We start from the raw sequence: 21997 nt of genomic DNA, 5'->3' as shown, positions 1-21997 counted from the left end.
ATACAAAAATAAATTGTATTTCTTAATTTTAATTTTATTTATTTCTTCCCCCAAAGCCCTAGTAGATAGTTGTATGTCATAGCTGCACCTCCTTCTAGTTGCTGTATGTGGGACACGGCCTCAGCATGGCCGGAGAAGCGGTGCTTCGGTGCGCGCCCGGGACCGAACCTGGGCCGCCAGCAGCGGAGCACACACACTTAGCCGCTAAGCCACGGGGCCAGCCCTAAATTGTATTTCTGTATAAATTGTATAGTAGCAATGAGCAAACCAAAAATGAAATAAGAAAACAAGTCCACTTATAATATCATCAAAAGTAATAAAATATTTAGGAATAAATTTAACAAAATAAATGAAAAACTTATACTCTAAAAACTACATTGTGGAAAAAACATCGTTGAAAATAAAGAAGACCTGAATAAATGGAAAGATATCCTATGTTCATGGATCAAAAGACTTAATATTGTTAAGATGGCAGCACTCCCCAAATTGATGTATAGGTCCAATGCAATCCCAATCAAAATTCCAGCTGACTTCTTTGCAAAAGTTGACAAGCTGATCCTAAAATTCATATGGAAATTCAAGGGACCCAGAATAGCCAAAACATCTTGAAAAAGAATAAAGTTGGAGGACACACACTTCCTGATTTCAAAATCTACTACAGGCCTAAACAATAATCAAGACAGTGGCATAAGGATAGACATATAATTCAATGGAACAGAATTAAGAGTCCAGAAATAAATCTAGACATCTGTGGTCAGTTAATCTTTGACAAGGGTGCCAAGACAATTCAATGGGGGAAAGAATAGTTGTTTGAACAAATGGTGCTGGGACAACTGCGAAAGAAAAAAATTCAACCCCTAATTCTCACTATATACAAAAATTAATTTAAAATGGATCAAAGACCTAACTGTAGGAACTAAAACTATTCAAATTAGAAGAAAATATAGGTATAATCTTTGTGACTTTGGGTTAGGCAAGTTTCTTAGATATAAAACTAAAAGCACAAGCCACAAAAAAAAATTAGATAAACTGGACATCACGAAAATTAGAAACTTTTGTGCTTCAAAGGACACCATCAAAAAAGTAAAAAGACAACACAGAATGGAAGAAAATTTTTGTAAATCATATAACTAATAGGGGACTTGTACTAGAATATATAAAGAACTCTTAAACATAATAATAAAAAGACAAATGACCCCATTAGGAAATGGACAAAAGATCTGAATAGACCTTTCTCCAGAGAAAATTTACAAATGGCTAATAAGCACATGAAAAGATGCTCAACACCATTAACCATCAGGACAATGCAAATCAAAACCACAACGAGGTACCACTTCACATCCACTGGGATGATTATAATAAAAAAGACAGGTAATAACAAGTGTTAGCCAAGATGTGGAGAAATACACTGCTCATACACTGCTGGTGGGACTTGTAGGGAGTTTGTAGAATAGTGCAGCCACTTTGAAAAACAGTCTGGCAGCTCTTCAAACAATGAAACATAGAGTTACCCTATGATCCATCAATCCAATTCCTAGGTTGAGAAATGAAAACGTATGTCCACACAAAAACTTGTACATGAATGTTCACAGCAGCATTACTCATAATAGGCAAAAAGTAGAAACAACCTAAATATCTACCAACTGATGAGTAGATGAATAAAATGTGATATAATCATACAATGTGATATTTTTGGCCATAAAAAATGAAGTTCTGATACATGCTACAGTGTGGATGAACCCTTACTGTGGGTTGAATTATTGTCCTCCAAAAAAGATACGTTGAAGTCCTAACCCCTGGCATCTATGAGCATAACTTTATTTGAAAATAGAGTCTTTGCAGATGTAATCAAGTTATGATGAGGTCATACTGGATTAGAGTGGGCCCTACATCCCATGACTGGTGTCCTTATAAGAAGACCATGTGAAAACACAGGGACACAGAGACACAGGGAGAATGCCGTGTGATGCCAGAAGCAGAGGCTGGAGTGATGCTGTTGCAAGCCAAGGGATGGCAAGGATTGCTTACAACCACTAGAAGCTTGGGGACAGGCATGGAACAGATTCTCCCTCCAGAGTTTTCAAAGGGAACATGGCCCTATAGATGCCATGATTTCACACTTCTAGCCTCAAGAACTATGAGAGAATAAATTTCTGTGTTTAAAGCCATGCTGTTTATGATAATTTGTTATGGCAATCCTAGGAAATTAAAACAACTGTGAAAACATTATGCTATGTGAAAGAAGCCAGTCACAAAGGACCACATATTGTATGATTCCATTTGTATGAAATGTCCAGAATAGGCAAATCCATAGAGATAGAAAGTAGATTAGTGGTTACTTAGGGTAGGGGATGGTGGGTTTGGGGAGTGATGACTAATGGGCATGGGGTTTATTTCTGGGGTAATGAAAATGTTCTAAAATTGATTGTGGTGATGGATATACAAGTGAATATAATTAAAAGCCAATAAATTATAACAACAAAAAGATAAATGAACTAAAGTAAGGAAGTGCTCAAAAAAAGGATGGGCATGTTAAAAAGGGATAGGACCCAATCTGAAAGAACTCCAAATAATGAAATCTTGAACAATCTGAGCAATGAAATTAACGATAGTATTAGATTATAATTCATAGAATGAAATATTTATGAGTCCAAACTGAACAAAATAAATAACTGAATAAATTAAATAGGGAGAGAAGGGATAACACTTCCTTACAGAAAAATTCCAATTAATAAATGTAGAAGAAATGAGGGAAATACAAAATTGCCATTAAAACACCAGAGTAATAAATTTTTCAGGCAAGATATAACAATAGATGCTAAAATAAGTGGGTGAAAGTTTGAGGAAAAATAAAATATTTGCATAGTCTCAAAGTATCTCTCCCAAAATGTTTATTAATTATAAAGGGAAAAATAGTAACTTTCAGTGCAGAGATCCCAGACGCCACTGTAACTTCAATGTTAACATCACTAAGAAGATATACTGACATCAGGTACCCTCTGCTATAATGTATTGAGGATAAGGGATCCCATGGGACATACTTATACTACACCACCATTTTTTGTTTCTCTGAAATTCTAATTTAACTGGCGTCCTGTACTTTTCTTTGCTTTATCTGGCAATCCCAACTGAGAAGGGCACATCATTTCTATGATATTCTTGCCAAAAAAAGCATAAACATACTCTAATCATGAGAAAAAACAGCAAACATTCTATGAAATTACTGACCATGAGACAAGGAAAGACTGAGAAATTATCACAGGAAAAAAGGAATTAATTTAAAAAATTGTAGAAATTAACAAATTAGAGTTAAAATGGACTCCGGAAGAGATGGAAAATTGAAACCAGGGGTTGGCAAACTTTTTCTGTAAAGGGCTAGATAGTAAGTATTCAAGGCTTTGTGGACCACTTGAGTAGCTGCAACTACTCACCTCTGCTGTAGTAGCATAAAAGCAACCACAGACAACACATAAATGAGTGGGTGAGGTTATATTTCAGTAAAACTTTATTTACAAAAATAGGCAGTAGGCCAGATCTCATCAAAGGGCCATACTTTGCCAACCCCCGATGTGAACAGACCATTTTCCAAAGAACTAATCTCCCCAAACACCATGCCTTGTCAGTCTCAAAGGATAATTATACCAAATTTTAAAAGATTAGATAATTCTAAAAATGTTTTAACCTTTCATCCTCATTTCCCTTTCCCACCCACCTTATATCTTTCTGATGAGTTTAGGGCATATCTTTTTGTTTGTATATGTTTTTGCAAAAAGATTTCTGTGTATATACAGTTTTAATTTATACAAATAGTCCTGTGTTATACCTCACTCTGTTTCATAGGGTTTTCATTCAGTACTTTGCCTAGGTATCCATCTAATGTGTTGATTCTGACTCTTGTGTAGTATTCCATATGTACATGGACCACATTTTACCTATCCATTCTCTCAGTGATGGATTCTCTAATGGCTTCCAACTCTTTGCCACTTCAAATAATGCTTTATAATAAACAATTTCATACATGTTCCCTCGTAAATTTTGCAAGCATTGCTGGGTCATAAGAACCTATAAGGGTTTCTATATCCTCAAAGTCTTGCCAACATCTGGCATCACCTGGCTTTCTAATTTTTGACAATTTAATAGGTATAAAGTTTCCATTACCTTTGTAACTATTCCTGACCATTGAAAAAGAAATAAAACTTCCACTTATTTTTTGTATAAAAGGAGTATAACATTGATAAAAAACCTGAAATATACTGCAAAAACAGAAACTACAGAAAAAAACTCATAAATATTGATGCAAAATCCTGAATAGAATATTAGCAGACTCTGACAGTACCTTAAAAATAGCAATATATCATATGCATAAGTATATAATGTATTATAGGATTGATTCTAGCAATGCAAGAATGGTTCAATATTAGCCCCCAAATCAATCAATCAAATGATCATCTCCAAAGACTATGAAATAACCATTCTGGATAAGACTACTCTATAAAATAGGAATAGATGGATACTTCCTTAGTATTGCAAAATATATCTATCTCAGCTCAAAAGCTAGCATCCAGCTTAAATGGGGAAACACTAGAAGCATTCCCACTAAAGCCTGGAATAAGAAAAGAATGCTGGGCTGGCCCCGTGGCGTAGAGGTTAAGTGCACGTGCTCTGCTGCTGGTGGCCCAGGTTTGATACACTGCTTGTCAGGCCATGCTGTGGCGGCATCCCACATAAAGTGGAGGAAGATCGGCACAGAGGTTACCTCAGGGCCAGTCTTCCTCAGCAAAAAGAGGAGGATTGGCCTGGATGTCAGCTCAGGGCTGATCTTCTTCACACACACACACACAGAAAAAAAGACAAGAATGCTCACTCTCATTACTACTATTTTATTTATGCTGGGATACTAGGTAATTCAATTAGAAAAGAGGAAAAAAATAGCAGTACAAAAATTAGAAAGGAAATGGTAAAATGATCACTGTTTGCAGATGATGTGGTTGTATACCTGAAAAAATCTACAGCAGGCTATACAATATGGTAGCCACTAGCCACATGTGATTATTGAGCATGTGAAATGTGCCTAGTGTAACTTAAGAAGAAAAACTTTAATTAATTAATTTTTTTTTTTGCAAGGAAGATCTAGAGAATAGACCAAAAACAATACAGACACAAAATTAATACACAGCAATCAACAGCTTTCATACATACAGAATAACAACCAGATAGAAGATATAAAGGAAGAGAAAACCTATTTACAACAGTAACAAAAAAAGATAAAACACTTAAGAATAAATCTGTCAAAAAATTTGAGAGACATATGAAGGAAACGTTAAAAACACAAAAACAAAGCTTGAACCTACTATGCTCTTGGTTAGGAAATTCCACAGCATAAGATATGATTTCTCCCTAAGTTGATTCATAAATTTAACATGATCCCATTAAAAATACTAAGAAGTTTTATAGTCGAACTAGACAAGCTGATCCTAAATTTCATATAAAGAACAAAGAATACCCTGGAAAAGCCCAGAAAAAGAAAAGCAATGGGTAGTAGAATACATTATAATACATTACAAGAAAAGTTGACATCTTAAACTGGTGAGGCAAAGATGAGCTGTCTGGATGAACTATCTAACAAGCCTCGTAGGGACAACTGGATACCCATCTGGAAAGAACAAAGTCAGATCCATATCTCATTCTATATATACATTCCAAATGGATCAAAGACTTAAATATGAAAAATAAAACATGGCAAGTTCTAGAAGAAACCACAGGAGAAATTCCTTATAACTTTGGAACGGAGAATGTGTTTCTAATTATGATTCAAAACATAGTGATTCAAAACACTATAAAAGGAAAACCGATATGGGCCGGTCCCGTGGCTTGGCGGTTGGGTGCGCGCGCTCCGCTGCTGGCGGCCCAGGTTCGGGCCCCGGGCGCGCACCGACACACCGCTTCTCCAGCCATGCTGGGGCCGCGTCCCACGTACATCAACTGGAAGGATGTGCAGCTGTGACATGCAGCTATCTACTGGGGCTTTGGGGGGAAAAAATAAATAAAAAAAAAGGAAAACCGATAAATAAATCTTTCTGAATGGCTCCAAACACAAGCAAAGTCAAAAGCGAATGAGGAACTGGGAAAAATATTTGTAATTCACATCAGGCAAAGGACTGTCTTGCTAATATATGAAGAACTCCTGGGGACCAGCCCCGTGGCGTAGCGGTTAAGTGCGTGTGCTCTGCTGCTGGCAGCCCGCAGTTCGGATCCTGGGCATGGACTGACGCACCCCTTCTCAAGCCATGCTGTGGCAGTGTTCCATATAAAGTGGAGGAAGATAGGCACAGATGTTAGCCCAGGGCCAGTCTTCCTCATCAAAAAGAGGAGGATTGGCATGGATGTTAGCTCAGGGCTGATCTTCCTCACAAAAAAAAAAAAAAAAAAGAACTGGAAACTGGTAAGAAAAAAATAGAGAAATGAGCAAAGGATATGAACAGATGGCTCAGCCGACATCCACACATTTCCAATGTTTGTGAGAGTGTGGGGGAAGGTGGACTCTCACCTATTGCTGTTGGGAGTATAAATTAGCACACCTGTGAGGGAAAATTTATCACTATTTATCAAAATTTCAAATGCATTTACTCTTTGTACAAGTCCACTCCTGGAAATTTATCTCACAGATATATTTGCACATGTATGAAATGATAGTACAAGCACAAAGTTATTCACTGCAGCATTGTTTATAACACCAAAAGATTGAAAACCCAAGGTGGAGGACTGGTTAAATAAATTACAGTGCATCTCTACAATGGAAGGCTATGCAGCAATGAAAAAAAGGAGAGAAAGTTCTCTACAGGCTCATGTAGAAAGAGCTCAAAGATATACTGAGTGGAAAAAAAAAATAAAGTACAGAGCGGTGGCATAATATGCTTTATTTGTATGCATAAGGACATTATAGGAGGATTCCCCCACAAAACACCACTGTTTCCTTGGGTGGGGTGAGGGAGAAGGACTAGGCAGACCAACACACACCTTTATATGTGTGTATGTTTTTTGCCTTTTCTACCATGTGAATATATGTCTATACAAAACATCACATTTAAAAGCATGCAAAGGGCCGGCCCCGTGGCTTAGCGGTTAAGTGTGCGCGCTCCGCTGCTGGCTGCCCGGGTTCGGATCCTGGGCGTGCACCGACACGCCGCTTCTCCGGCCATGCTGAGGCCACGTCCCACGTACAGCAACTAGAAGGATGTGCAGCTATGACATACAACTATCTACTGGGGCTTTGGGGGGAAAAAATAAAATAAATTAAAAAAACATTAAAAAAAAAAGAAAATTGATCACTCTAAACGTTAAAAAAATAAAATAAAATAAATAAATAAATAAAAGCATGCAAAAAAGAGGAAAAAAGAAACACTATTCAACTGTTAAAAAGAATGAATCAGGGGCTGGCCCAGTGGTGCAAGCGGTTAAGTGTGCGCACCCCACTGCGGCGGCCGGGGGTTTGCCAGTTCAGGTCCCGGGCGCGCACCGACGCACTGCTTGTCGAGCCATGCTGTGGTGGCATCCCATATAAAGTAGAGGAAGATGGGCACGGATGTTAGCTCAGGGCCAGTCTTCCTCGGGAAAAAAAGAAAGAAAGAAAGAGGACTGGCATCAGATGTTAGCTCAGGGCTGATCTTCCTCACAAAAAAAAATAAAAAATAAAAAAAATGAATCAGCACTAGGTTTACTGATATGCAATGATATCCAAAAAATGTTCTTAGGGAAAAAACACAAAGGGACAAAGTGGGTACAGCATGCTTCCACTCACATGCTTTACAAAAAGATATATTCTTATAGATGCACAGACTGTCTCTGGAAATATACACCAAGATAGGACGGACGATAGCTTCTGAGGAGGGCAAACAGGAGACTTGAAGACGCACTTGATATTGTATGTCCTTTGCTACTGTTTGGATACTTTTTTTTTTTTTACTATATGAAGTTTTACTTATAAAATGAATTTCAAATTTTACATCCTCAGCCAGATCTTACCTCTGAGCTCCAGATCTGTATTCCAACTGCCTGATTTCCAACTGCTCCCCTGCATTTCTCACAGACACTTTCAACCCAGTAAACACAAAACTAGACTCCCGCTCTTCCTCACAAAGCCTGTCCTCCTCCAGTGCCCCCATCATTGTCGACATCACCATCCCTTCAGGTGCTCAGGACAAAAGTGTATGTTGTTCTCGACTTGTCCCTCTCCCTTCCCTCAACATCCAGCCAGTCACCGAGTCCTGGGATGCTCTCTCTTCACTGCATCCACATCTGTCCACCTTCACTGGCAGTGCCCTAACCCAAGCAATCACTGTCTCACTTGGCTTTGCCATGATCATTAACAGGTCTACCCAGAGCCGCTCTTGCCATCTCATCGTTCCGCTCCCCTGCTTAAAAGCTTTTCAGCAGCTTTTGGGAAGTAACATGATCAGATGGATTAGAAAGGGGCCAAATTCTCAATAGACTCTATGTGATCTTGCCTTTTCTAGTCCTTTCTCATGTCATTCTCCCCTCACTCTTTACAGTCCAGCCACACTAGCCTTCTTTTAGTTCCTCAAACTCTTCCTCCCTCAAAGCCTCACTTGCTGGGCCCTCTGCCTGGAAGGCTGTTCTCCTGCCCCCACATCTCTCCCGACACCACCAGCACTAGCTTTCACTGAGTTAACTCTCTCTCACCCTTCCAGTCTCAAATTTCTTTTTTTTTTTTTAATTTATTTTTCCCCCAAAGCCCCAGTAGATAGTTGTATGTCATAGCTGCACATCCTTCTAGTTGCTGTATGTGGGACGCGGCCTCAGCATGGCTGGAGAAGAGGTGTGTCGGTGCACGCCCGGGATCCGAACCCGGGCCGCCAGTAGCGGAGCGCGTGCACTTAACCGCTAAGCCACAGGGCCGGCCCCCAGTCTCAGTTTAAATGCACTCTCTTCAGACCACCTTTACTGAACTTCCAGACTAGGTCAGGTCCCCTGTTTTACACTGACTTAGCGCTCCTTCTTCATAGAATTTATGCAATGATAATTAAATAATCATAAAATAAGCTTTTTAATATTTATCCCTCTAATAGTCAGTTTAAGGACAAGAACAGTTTTGCTCGCTGCTGTATCCCCAGTGCCTAAAATAGGGCCTACAAACTGAACACTTGTTGAAAGAGTGAATAAACAGGGAGAGGGAGACAACCAGAGGCTATGGTACATGAGAAGGGCTCATGTCATCACTGGCCTCCAGGAGGCAGAACTTCCTGCCCAAACTCTTGCCTCAGCCATCCTGGCCCCTGGCTCATGCCTAGCATCTGCTTACTCACATTGTCTGGGGACTGGAGCTGGCTTGGCAAGGCTGGGCTGCTATTGTAGCCAGAGGTGACACCAGAGGAGAGGCTTCCATTGGAGCTGGTGCACAGGGAGCTGGAGGTGGCCAGGGTATGTAGTTTTTCCTCTTCCTGGGAAGGACAGACCACTATCAACCAGCTTCTGGTGCATCCTCACTACCCATGCCCCCACCGCCCTCGAGACCACACATCTCCCCTCTCCAGCTCCCATCACCTCCCACCTCAGCCTCATACCCTCACACCTCCCCACACCCTCACCCCAACTATATACCAAAGCCGCCTCCTCCCCGACTCTGACCCAGGGACAGGAGCCAGTCTGATGAGGATGACATGTAAAGAGAGAGTAAGCACAGCTCTGAGCTGGCAAAGGGAGTCCAACACCCTCCTCCAAATGCTACGTCCCAAGACTCAGAGGCAGCCCTGCGGAGGCTGACGCAGTCTGAGGTCTGCCCAGGCTCCAGATCTACTCTGAAATCAGAGGCTCGCCCCACTCCACACCCTCAGCAGCTGGGAGATGATCTGCTGGCGGATTCTCAGCTTCTCCTGTTCAGCCCGCTCCCGCAGTCGGTCCCGGGCTTGGGCAATCTCCACCTTGGCCTCCTCACGGGCCCGCTGGTATTCTCGTAGCATCAGCTCTATGTCAGAGGGTGGGTGAGCAGACCTTGATGCCGACCCTTGGCTCCTGGGAAAGACCATAGGGGTGGAAAGATGCCTTCTAATATGGTGGGTGGGTGATGGCCCCTGCCTGCTCACCCTAGGCCCACTCAACACCACCTCTTGAAGGACCCATCCTCTCTTTGCCCACAGGATCTTAAAGTTTGGTTTTACATCCCATTCTGAGGCTCAGGCCTGCAGTCTAACATAGCATGTCACAGCCATTCTGTCTTTCCTCTCTCACGACTTCTCTCTGCCCTCCCACATCCTCTTCTTTCCCTTTGCCCTCGTCTCTCACAGCTGTCTCCACTTGTCCACAGCCACGTAGGACCCACTCCTGGAATCGCTCCTGTCAACGGAAGCTGCAGCCTCCATTCTCTAGGATGCTAAGATCCAGGCCCTGCTCCCACAACCCCCTCACCCCACACAGCACCTGCAACATCCGTACCTGGTGGTCTCCACAACATCCTTCCTCAGTTGCTGCAGGTATTCTCGGCGCCTACTGGGTAAGTCAGGGTCCCGGGTGGGGAGATCTCTGTTAGGCAGGAGGCTCAGTTGCTTCTGGGGGCTGAGGCTTCGTGTCCGGCGGAAGTTCTGAAGTCGCTCAGCCCGCTCTCTCCGGAGAGTCTCAATGGTTTGTTTTTGCCTGAGACAAAATGTGATCAATTTACTGAAGCTGGCCCTGAATGCCCTCTCCATCTTAAGGTCTATCTCTGACCCCTGGAAGACCCCAGAGCTGAGCAAGGGGAGAGGTAAGAGCCAGCTCTTACCCTTCACTAGTTCTCTTTCCTTTCAGCCCACCCCCGGCCCTCCCACTCCAGGCTGGAGGCCCTTACCGGGCATAGAGCTCCTCCCAAGTGGACAGCACAGGCTCATCGGCCGTGAGTGCCTCCCCGGTCCCGTTCTGCAGCACCTGCAGCAGGGCATCTGCCTCACCAAAGCCGTGGTGCAGTTTCGCTTCTGTGAGTTCCATGCTGAGTGAGAGGTTCTGGGCCCCAACTTGCAGGGTGATCTGCTCCTTCTGGGACCACTCAGGATCCTGGCTCTGGTTGTCAGGAGGTTGTGGGGGCCTCTGTGCCTGCTCTCCAGAGCTGAGATCCATCACACCCGGCCCCCTAGGAGAGCCATCCTGAACCCCACACCAATTACTGAATTTGTTATGCATTGGGAGGTCCCTCAGGCTGGGATGCTGGGGCTCAGGTGCCATGCACATCTGGGAACTGAGGCGCAGCAGCCCCTCAGGTTGGCAGACCTCAGTTGGGCCCAAGGTGGAACCCTGGAGCCCTGTGGTACCAGTTAGTTTAGAGACACGACAGGGGCTAAGGTGCTGGAGGCCTCCCCACGAAGAGGAAATATCCAGAGTGGGTTGTGGCTGCACAGGAGATGCTGAACTCTCACCCCCATTTTCTGTCTTGCTCTGTCCTTGCCTTAGCCCCCTACTGCTCAGTGGGCCACATTCCAGGGAAGCCACGCCCTCAGGCACAAAGCGATCGGCCAGCCTCTGGCTCCTGCTCCGTGGTGGAGGTGGCAGTCTGCTTTGGACCCAGGTGGTGGTCCTGGGCTGAAGCTGTTGAGGGGGCTGCTCTAAGAAATGAACTTGGAGTTTCGGGCTCTGCTGTGGGCTGCTGGGGGAGCTTATCTCAAGGAAAGACCTGCCATCGCTCCTTTCTAAGGGACTTCTGACTTCTCCACAGGGAGCCCTCACTCTCTGGGAGCCATCTGACTCTTCAGTGGTTTGAGAATAATTATCCCTTGGAGGCCTAGGGGCATCAAGTGGAAGGTCTGGGCTGGAGACAAGCTTCTGGTGGCCTTCAAGAGGGTGAGCTGAGGGGGCCCAGAGAGGCAAAGAGGCTGAGGGCAGCCCCAATGCTTGGATGCTGGCACTAAGTGTGAGGATTGGGGAAGAGGCCCTGTCCACCAACAAGGCATTTGTGGGGCACAGCTCCTTCTGAACCCCAGGCTCCCTGACAGACTCCACAGCACTGGGGCAGGGCCCCGGGGAATGCGAGATGCTGAGGCTGGGGCTGCTGACAGCCAAACAGGAGGGTTCCTCTGGCTGAGAGCTGGGAGGTAGGGAGGCATCGGGGGAAGCCTGGAGGCTCACAAAAGGGAGGTTCTGTCCAAAGGAGGCTTTCTGAAACCTCAAGTGGGATAAGGGTCCTGGAGGGCTCTGGGGTCTGCAGTGGGGGCTTTCTTCCTGAAGATCTGGGGGCCCTGCTGTTTTCCATGCTGTTTCCTCTGCCTCTCTCTTCTGAAGTGTCCCTGGGACATGTCCTTTTTCTTGAGACATGGTGGAGATATCTGTACCCAGCACCTCAAGGACTACACTGACCTCCTGAGGGTTGGCCTCTGGGGCCTGGAGCTGCAGAGGTGGTGAGGCCAGGTCAGTCTGGATGCCCTCATCCACAGTGGTCTGAGTACAGCTGTCCATCATAAGGACCTCGGGCACCTCATCTGGGATCTCCCTCTTGGTATTCTGCTTCTTTTCAGTCACACTTGGCTGGGAGAGACTCCCCAACAGCTCAGAGGTACTGTGCAGGAGCCGTGAGAGGTGGAGAGACAGGTTGTGCATGCTGGTCCAAGTGGCCAGATCAGGGACCGGCATTGCACTGGCTTCTGACTGAGCAGAGGAGATGTCGGTGTAGCTCCAGTGGAGCCTGCAGCCCTGGGTCTGTGTGCCCTGCTCCAAGGTGCTCACCCTGGACTGCTCCACAGGGCTGCCCGCCTCTGATAGATACAGCAGCATAATCTCATCCACTGGACCTGCAGCACTTCCTTCAGCCAAGGGGGCCTCACTCCTCAGACAGCCTGCTTCATCAGGGGTGCCTGGGAACTGGGCTCTCTTGTCAGGACCCTTAGTGGGGGCTGCTCCTTCAGAGTCAGTTAGGATGCGGGAGTTTCCCAAGGCAAATGAGGAACCCCATACTTCCCAGGCCTCATGTGAACCTCGGGCATTTTCAATGCTGCTGTGTGTGCTCAACAGGCCCCGGGCATTGGCATAGGTGCTGAGGTGGGAGTGGAATAGAGCGTTCTGGTCGTCTAGGCCGTTGTCCATGCTGGAGCACCGGGCAATGTTTGATGGTATGAGGCCCTGGGGTGTCTGGCTACAGGAGACATCAACTGCACTGCCAAACACATACTGCTTCCAGCCAATGCACGCAGGCCCCTCTGGCCACCAGGGCAGGACATAGGGATTGATGTCACTGGAGCCAAAGTGCAACACTCCTTTGTCCGCCTCGGAGTGCTGCTTCTCTGGGCTGCGCTGGTCACCTCGTCTCGCTGGCTTTCCCTGCCGGGCCTGTTCCAGAGTACCAGACTTCCAGCTGGTCATGAAATCGGGGGTTGGCATACAGGAGACAGCTGAAGATGTCGGGTAAGGAGGGGTGGCAGGTTGCAGGGGCCTGTGATCAGCAGTGCTATTTTCCACATTAGACAAGGCTTTCTGACTGCAGCCCTCAACTTGCAGAGATGTTCTCGCCGCCGACCTTCCTGAGGAATAGTCCCTGGGATGTGTGTTCCACAATCTGTTAGGGTCCTGTGTATCCTCATCTGTAGGAGAAGGAGGCTCCACACTCAAGTTCAGCTCCTGAAGAGACCGGGAAGAGCTGACCACAGAGAACTGTTGTCTAGGGGAGGACTTGGAGTGTTTGGGGCCAGAGAAGATTGCAATCACAGGAACCGAGCACCTGTGGCGGGGAGCCGGCTGCTCCCTGCCAGAAGAGGGCTGGCCAGGGCTCTGGGCTGCAGGCCATGGTGCTCCACTTTGCCCCAAGGGGACAGCAGCTGAGCCTTTGAAGCCTGATGAAAATGTCTTGGACACAGGGGGCTTGGCTGCAGCCACCTCCTCTCCGCGCGCATCTCTAACCTGACAGCCATTCAAGCTACCTTCATCGGAACGTGGGGGACTCCTGCCCTGGGGAGGTTCATCACCACCGCCTGAAGCCTGGTCTCCCTCCTGTTCTTCCTCCTCCCAGGGACTGTCAACCTGGGGACCGGAGACGTGCTTTAACTTTGCTATGAACTTGGCTTGGGGATGCAAACTACTGTGATTCCTGGACTCAGTGGAAAGTTGTGGCTTTTCTGGAAGGCATCTGACCACATTTTCTAAACATCTATGCTGTGGTTCTACCACCAACTCACTCTCGACAAACCCTTCACTTAAATTCAGAATGTGTGGTCTCCCGGTTGCTACAGGTGGTTCTGGCTTAGTTTGAGACTCCTGTGCATTCTGGCCACCTACAGAGCTGTGCTGAAGCTTCCTCAGTGGCTCAGAGTATATGCCTGCAGGGAAAGCGGCAGCCTCACGCTCTTGTATGGTTTTCTCAGCAACCTTTTTCTCAGGATCCCCGACTGACTTTGAGCTTCCATCAGCTACTGAGTGGCTAAGGGAAACTGTCCTCACATCAGGGAGAGCAGGGGAGCTGCAGCCTTCAGCCAGAGATAGGACAGCAGCAGTAGTGGAGGGCTCCAGAGTGCTGCTGTCTGTTGCCCCAAATTCCACATTAATGCCTTTGGGTTCAAGGCCATGTGCCAAGAGCATCCCAGGTTCCCTGGGATAGCTCTCTCCTTTTTCATCCATTCTACAGGCCCAGGAAGGTACTATGCAGGGTGGGTGAAGAGTGTGTGGGGCAACCTTAGAAGTCCCTTTCCCCATGTCACCATCTCTATAACACAGTAAAGTGGAGGAAGTGATGAAACAGGCATGAGAAGCAATGGGTTGAGGACTGCACAGTTGTTGGCAAGGAAGAGTTCTGCTGTCTTCTTGCCCCCCAGATGCGCTCTTAGTCTTGCTGCCTTCAATGCTCCCTGAGAAGACAACACAATCTAAAGTTTCCTGTGGGCATCTGCATAGGGCCTCCTCCCTAACTCCTCCAGGATCTGGGCTAGGTCTTTGATCTGGCAATGGAGTTGGCCTGGGATGTTTGCTGCCAGCCCTGCAGGCTTCTGCCAGCCCAGAGCCAACATTCCCCTTCCACTTCACACACTGCTGTGAGGGAGCTTCCAGTTCAACCCTTCTCAGGGCTCCAGGCAGGACGGTACCTTGTTTGGGACTTGCCCTCCCTTCTAAGCCAGTGGAAGCCTCAAGGTGTTGGACATGGTCTTGGTTAGGGCCTGAGAGACTGGCAGAATTCTGAACATCACAGATCATAAGCTGACTTTCAAAATAGGTTGTTTTTACTCCCTGTGCAGCTACTAAGAAGTTACCTGAAGCTCCTCCAAACGTAGTGTCTAAAATTCTAGGTTCTTGGTGTGCCGGGCTGCTCTCCTGATTGCCAGGGGGCATGCCCTCTGCAGTCTCCCATGGAGCTAATTGGCTTTGCCCATGCAGAATCACTCTAGGATCATCAGAAAGGGCCTGAGAAGATAAGGCAGCCACTACTTTCTCTGGTATTACCCTCCTGTCCTCCTCTACAGCTGTTGAAGAAGGAAGACTGTCTGAGCCCAAAGGACCAGCAGAGGAAGGCGTTTTGGTTGCTTTTTTCTTTTTCTCTATGATTTCAGAAGAGCTAGAGCGACATTTAAACTGTTCACCTGTTCCCAGGAAATGTCTCAGTTCTCTAGGACAATGGCTTTTGTCCAGAGCAGGGTCAGCATGGGAGGAAGTCTGTGAGGGATACCACGGCCTTGTGTTAGTTTCAGTGTTAGGCAGAGGTTGAAAGCTGTCTGCAGAGAGGGGTGTGGCCTGAAGGACTTTCCTTTCATCAGTCAACAGATGTCCTGGTTCAACAGAGAGAGATGCCACATGAAATCCCTGTGCTTCACCCTCGTTCCTGGTCACGTCTGACACTGATGGGTCCATTTGTTGACACTGAGGCCTGCCAGGGGCCCTTGAAGAACATTCAGGTTCTAACAAAATCTCATAGTAAGGAAGGACTGTGCCCCCAAGCACCAAGTCATGAGGCTGCTTTCCCTGGGTCTTTACCTGTCTGGTCTCCTCCAACATAGCTAGACCCGTGGATGTATGGGCAGAGGCCTCTGGGTGAGGCACTGTTGGCAGGGACAGGGGTGCTGAGAAAGCACCACTGGTAGGACTGAGGTCCTCAGCCAACTCCTCTGCCTCTTGCCTCACCTCCCTGCCTTGGTTGTTACCCTCCTCTAAGGGGCAGCTGGCTCTCATTTCAAGTGGGCTAGAGATCCTGTTCAGGGAACTGGCTTTTTTTGTTCCTCCTTGTACAGCTGCCTCGGCTTCAGGAACAGAACCCACCCTGGTACTCAAGCCCATCGACGTGTTTCTAAGGTCTCCTCCTTGGTCTTGGGGACTGGTGCTTACTGATCTCCTGCCCTCTGCCCCCAGGGGAATGCTCTCTGGTACACTGGATTGACCACGAGATCCCATGGCCATGGATATTGCAGACCCACACCAAGCAGAGTGTGCCATGGAGGAGCCGCCTCTAACATTTCCCTGAGGGCTGTGGCTTCTGGGCTCTCCACAGTGGTCCTGGCACCCTGCTCCAGTTACCAAGGGACTGTCAGGCATTTTCAACATTGTGGGATCCAGCACATAGTCAACTGAAGAGACACCTATAGTATCAGGTGCATGAAGATAGCTTCTTTGCAGCCTTGGAGAATTCAAGGGCAAGGTATTACTCAGGTCTTGGTGAGGAGCCATAGAGGAGCGTGGCTGGCTCAGCAGTGGGCCAGTCTCCTGGCTGGAAAATGTGCCCATACAATGCTGGCTTGGACTTGGAAGTTTCTGAGTCAATGAGACCATTTTTTTTTCCTCCTGTAGGCTCCCTCCTCTTTGCACAGCCATTTTGTCAACTCTGCCTTGAATTTTTGGCTCCTCTTGCTTAGAACTACTTATGCATTTGGCAACGTGGCTTTCTTGAAAACCTTTCACAGTCTCTAATTTCTCAAGACTTCCCAAGGCACAGGGCTGCCCTTTGGGGCTTGCTAATGCATCCACCAACTTACCCTCCTTCTCAGAAGACCTCTCAGGCCTGGACTGCAATGGCAGAGCTCTAGCCAATGCTTTCGTTCTCCTTGGATTAACAGAAGGGTTGGTGGACTCCCTGTGAGCTGTACATGTCCCTAAATAATCACAAGTGTCCCTGGTGGGTCTGTCTAATACAGCTGGCTGGGTGTGCTCTCTCACAAATTTAACATCTTGTACACATTCCCTTGACTGGAAGGGGCTCAGGGTGATTTTCTGGACCTGGAGATCTTCCCCACTGCTACTACTAAGCTCCATTTCTCCAGCTTCACCATCCCTAAAGATAACATCATCTGTCTGTTTTGGAGAAGATGGCTGATCCTTGAAGGAAAAGTGATCTCCAGAGCTGCCTGGCCCCGGGACATGGTCAGCAATATCCTGGTCCTTCTGGTCCTGGATCACAAACTCTTTACTGATTCTCAGTATGTTGGAAGCATATGGCTGCTTATTCTGCTTGGATTCGATTTCCAAGATGCCATTTTCCAGCTGCGTTACACTCCTAATTAGCTTAGCCATTTCATCACCATTATTAACTCTTTTATTCTGTTTCTTTCCAGAAAGTTCTTCTTTGGAGTTTAATGTTTCTTGTGACTTTCCAGGGCCCTTGCCTTCACTGGAGTTTATTTCCTGAGAGCATGTAACTGACTGGAATCTTTTATATGTGGACTCTGTCCGTGGAACCTCTTCTGAGCTGTCTTTGGGATGGAAAGCTTTTCCAAGAAGCCCAGTTTCATTCTTCCATTCCCCCTTATAGGTTGGACTCTCATCCTGGGCCATTATCTCTGGGCTGCTTACTCTATGATGTACTGATCTGGACTTCCAAGAAAGAGCAGGTTCCCCTAACATGTCCTTGTCAAGGCCTAAATTGATGTTTCTATACATGAAATCAGACCTGGCCCTAGAAGTAAGCTGTCTGTTGTTATCAAAGGCCTGGGTCTGTCTTAGGACTGCATTCTGATGCTGCTCTTCTTCCCCACCTGCCTCAGATTCACAAACCTGGAGAGGCTTCCGAGACCCAGAACCATTTGAGCGAACATTGCAGTAGGACTGTCCAGTGGCCTTTTCTCCCTCCTTGAGTGCTGGAAGACTGTGTTTATTTAAAATTCCAACTTGATTTTCAAATTCACATACTTTTGTGCTAGTAGATGGAAGAAAATGTCTGTTCTGGGCAACAAAAAAATAAACTGAATTATGGCTTTCTTCTTTAATATTTCCAGGGCATTTCCCTGTTTCTCCGCTAACTTCCTTGGTGTTCAGATCAACTGGCCTCTCTGTTGTGACCTGCTGAGATGAAGCAATCTTGGAATTTTGGTTTTGTAACAACACTGGCACACTATTCTTCAAATAAACATTTTGTAGGGCTTGGTGGTCATGACCAAAGCCCCAGGCTTCCCTGGGGGGTGGAGAAGGCACTCTTGCTTCTCTGCAAGCCGGGATCTCTAAGGCAGTTTCTGTCAGAGCATCCCGGCTTTTGGTCACATAGAATGTTTCCACGAGAGGTGGCTGCAGGGAAGATGGAAATGGATTCCAGGGAGCAGAGTGGAGATACAGCTCTGGACCTGACGGAAAGGCAAAGGAAAGATTGGTGTGTCTCCCGACTACTTCCTTGGAACTCTCCTGGTAGTCTGCCTTCTCTTCCTGAAGAGGGTGGTGGCTGTTGTGACTTAATTGCCCCGCCTGGCCTGCACTATTCTTCCTGAGAGGAGCCCAGCCTTGGGGCCAATGGTCTTCTTTGGTGGCTATGGTGACATTACTGTGACAAGGATTCTTTGGGAAGAAACACTCATCAGAGGAAGTCATTAGTCCAGGTTTCTCGCTACTCTGAGAGGATTCTTCCAAGTTGTTCTGTTTGACTTCACATGCTTCTACCATGGAATTTGCTATCCTGTTCTCTGCTGCAAAGACCTGCGCATTTGTAGTTCCAGAAGTCAATGATTCTACGTCTGCTGAATAAGTTCCACTACAACTCACCTCTTTCTCACTAGTTGTAAAGAAATCTGAAGTACCTTCTAACTCGACACTCATACTGTCCTGTTCTTTCTCTGCTCTCAAACGCCTAATTTTGGATAGATGGATAGGAAAGTTGTTGAAATCCAGACTGCTAGATACCCCAGAACCAACTGGCAATAGAGTATCTCCCCCTTTGATAGAAGCTTGGGTCAGGGATCTGGAGTCTTCCTCGAGGGAGGGGAAAGATGGCCTGGGCTCTCCTACAGCCTCCAAAACAGGATGAGACAGTTCAAGGAAGTACTTTTGCTGAAGGGCAGCCCAGTCCTTCTCACAGGCACTGCCTACATGAGGGAATGAGGCAGCAGAGGCAACCAACATGCTGGACACACTAGAGTTGTTGGATGCTTCAGAGTTGCCCTGCTGGGCCATATCAGGAATACTTCTGGCCTGAAAGGTGCCATCAGCTCCTGGCTGAAGAAGCCTGTAAGACCCCCAGAGTGACAGCCTGGACGTATCAGCAGCAGGGATTGTGTACACAGCCCTTACACTGTCAGGTACCTCAGCACCACCTTGGGGCAGTTTGGGGCTATAAGGCAGGACTGTTTCTGTACCTGAGGGCTTTAATTCCTCCATATTTAGCCAGTATCCAGGCCTCTCCCAACCACAGGGCTGAAATTCCTGGACATCAGGACTTGGACATGAAGAACTCACTATTCCTGGAGGGCTGCTGGAATTGATCTTGGAGTCACAAGAAAACCAGGAATCCACAGACAACAGAGGGCTCCCTCTTGAAAGCTGTATGCCTTGGAGAGTGTTGGCCTGTTCAGAGGACCTTGCCTCGACTTCCGACTCAGGCTGTTCACAGTGGGGCTGGGGCTGGGGATCAAGGTAAAATGAACTGCTCATTGGCAGGATGGCATCCAGCCTGGCTCCTGTTCTGTAGTTGATGGGACTGAGACTGCACATTGCCTCCTCGTCCACTATGGGCAGACTGGACGTCTGCAGGTGCCAAAAAGTCTCCGTGGGCATCTCATCAGCTGAACCGAAGAAAGGCTCTTCTTGCTGATCTTCCCCCAGTTCTTCCTCAACGTCAATCAGGCTATCCAGGGAAAAGCTCCTGTGAGTTTGGGCGAATAGTCCACTGTCTGAGGATGTGGTGAAGCCCCTCACAGAGACTCTAGCTCTGGCCCTGGTGTGGCCCTGGCCGTTGGTGAGATAACTGCCCTCTGGGCTGTCTTGTGGGCTTTGGTACCCCTTCTCAGCAAGTGAGTCCTTAGATATTTGGCTGTCATCACTTTCGGAGTTCTCTGGCTCTAGGAGATCCCGCTCCTTCCCCTGGGGATCCTCTGGCTTCAGCGGCTCCGTCAGGGCTTTGGCACAGACACAGGAGAGAGAATCTACTGAGTAACTGCTATCTGCGTCAGATAAATCATCATCCTTTCCTCTTGCATGATCCACTACTCGGTCGGAATCTGTGAGTGACGCCATCGTGTCTGGGTCCCCTGCACTGTGTTGCCTCTTCAAAGGGCTGCCATGAGGCAAACAAGACGACTTTTTGGCAACGTCTCTGACCCTAGCTGCCAGCACCCTCTGCTGCCTTTTTGATGTCCTGCTTGGGGAAGGTGGTTTGGATTCTGCCCATAAAGCCCTGGCTGGCTTTCCACACCCAGCTGCCTGTTTGGGTCCACGGGGATGTGAGGAACTGTAACCAGCTCCCTTAGCAGCCTTGTGGGTCCCAAAGTTCCCTTGTTTTCGCCACCCTGCTGGTGCATGGCCAGAGTCCGCTGGTCCCTTACCCTTCCTGGTGTGGGTGGAAGGGGTGAGGGCCTTTGGCTCATCCCCTGGCTTTAGCTTGTTAGCTGATTGGCCCAGAGATGCTAAGCTCTGGGACACCATCCAGTGGGGCTGCTTACCAACTCTCTCCATTTCCTGGATGCTGGCAGACTCAGAGCTCATGGTGAAGCAGGTGTCTGGGGCTGAGGCTTCCTCCCTGGCCAAGGCCCCCCTGGCTGTGCAGAGCTGCCCCTCACCTGAGGAACAGAGGGCATTCTTGCTGAAATGCCCTGTCCTTGGAAGGTAAGAAGCCGCTTGGGGCAAGTAATCTTCTGATGGGGTTTTCTCTGATATTTGGTCAGTAGGGTCAGGAATAGGAGGTAACGTGGTGGAGGGATCCCAATTCAGGAAAACACTGTGGAGACAAGGAAAGCCATCTCAGAAAAGTAAGAGGTCCTTATTTCCCGCTGGCAGAGGGAATATAAAGTCCCACTTAGTCTGCTTTGAAAAAGGTTAAAAACTAGGCCAATGTCACTGTCTCTTATAGTCTTTGAGGTCAGAGAAAAGCTCTATAGGTACAAAAGAAAACTGTGGACTATAGTCTTGGCTCTCAAAGAGGCCCCAGGGACACTCTATTCCTCAATTTCTTTATCTTATAAAAAGGTTGAACTGAATCTGAATCTAATCACGCCTTTAGGGAAAACTTAATAGGCAGTTAATGTGCAATATGAGGAACAATTTAAATGATACTACAAGGAATCAAAAAAACAAAATTAATTATTCGATGCAAGGTGTGATAATCACAATGTGGTTATAAGAAAACCCCTTATTTTCTGGAACTGTATACTTGGTAGGACAGAAATGACATAATGTTTCGGAATTGCTTTATTTTTTTTATTATTTTTGTGTGTGTGTGTGAGGAAGATCAGCCCTGAGCTAACATCCATGCTAATCCTCCTCTTTTTGCTGAGGAAGACCGGCTCTGAGCTAACATCTATTGCCAATCCTCCTCCTTCTTTTTTTTTTTCCCCTCAAAGCCCCAGTAGATAGTTGTATGTCATAGTTGCACATCCTTCTAGTTGCTGTAGGTGGGACGCGGCCTCAGCGTGGCCAGAGAAGCGGTGCGTCAGTGCGCGCCCGGGGTTCCGAACCTGGGCCGCCAGTAGCGGAGTGCGCGCACTTAACCACTAAGCCATGGGGCCGGCCCTGGGAGTTGCTTTAAAATACTTCATCAGAAAAAGGAAGGAGGGGAGATCAAGCAAGTATGGTAAATCTTGATAACTGCTGTATGTGGGTGATAGGTATACTAGTCTCTCAACTTTGTGTATGTTTGAAAATT

At 46.9% G+C, this 21997-nt stretch overlaps 1 protein-coding gene across 6 annotated transcripts in view; it reads right to left on the bottom strand.

Annotated features, from left to right (window-relative positions):
• STARD9 (StAR related lipid transfer domain containing 9) overlaps nt 1–21997 on the bottom strand; it is a 114557-nt gene that overhangs the window by 7993 nt on the left and 84567 nt on the right. For 3 of the 6 annotated variants that reach the window (XM_058541357.1, XM_058541359.1, XM_058541358.1), the window contains 4 exons: nt 10838–21073; nt 10450–10647; nt 9846–10029; nt 9086–9458 (listed from right to left, as the gene is read on the bottom strand). In XM_058541357.1, coding sequence (XP_058397340.1) covers nt 9234–9458; nt 9846–10029; nt 10450–10647; nt 10838–21073 — 10843 coding nt within the window. In that variant the 3' untranslated portion in view covers nt 9086–9233. Of the gene's footprint in view, nt 1–8953; nt 8957–9085; nt 9459–9845; nt 10030–10449; nt 10648–10837; nt 21074–21997 lie in introns of those variants that run through there. The other 3 variants (XM_058541363.1, XM_058541360.1, XM_058541361.1) reach the window with 3 other exon arrangements.

Source organism: Diceros bicornis, chromosome 5, assembly GCF_020826845.1.
Source record: "Diceros bicornis minor isolate mBicDic1 chromosome 5, mDicBic1.mat.cur, whole genome shotgun sequence".
Taxonomy (NCBI): Eukaryota; Metazoa; Chordata; class Mammalia; order Perissodactyla; family Rhinocerotidae; genus Diceros; species Diceros bicornis.
The sequence above is the reverse complement of the archived record's forward strand: the minus strand, read 5'-3'. Positions and strand labels throughout refer to the sequence as shown.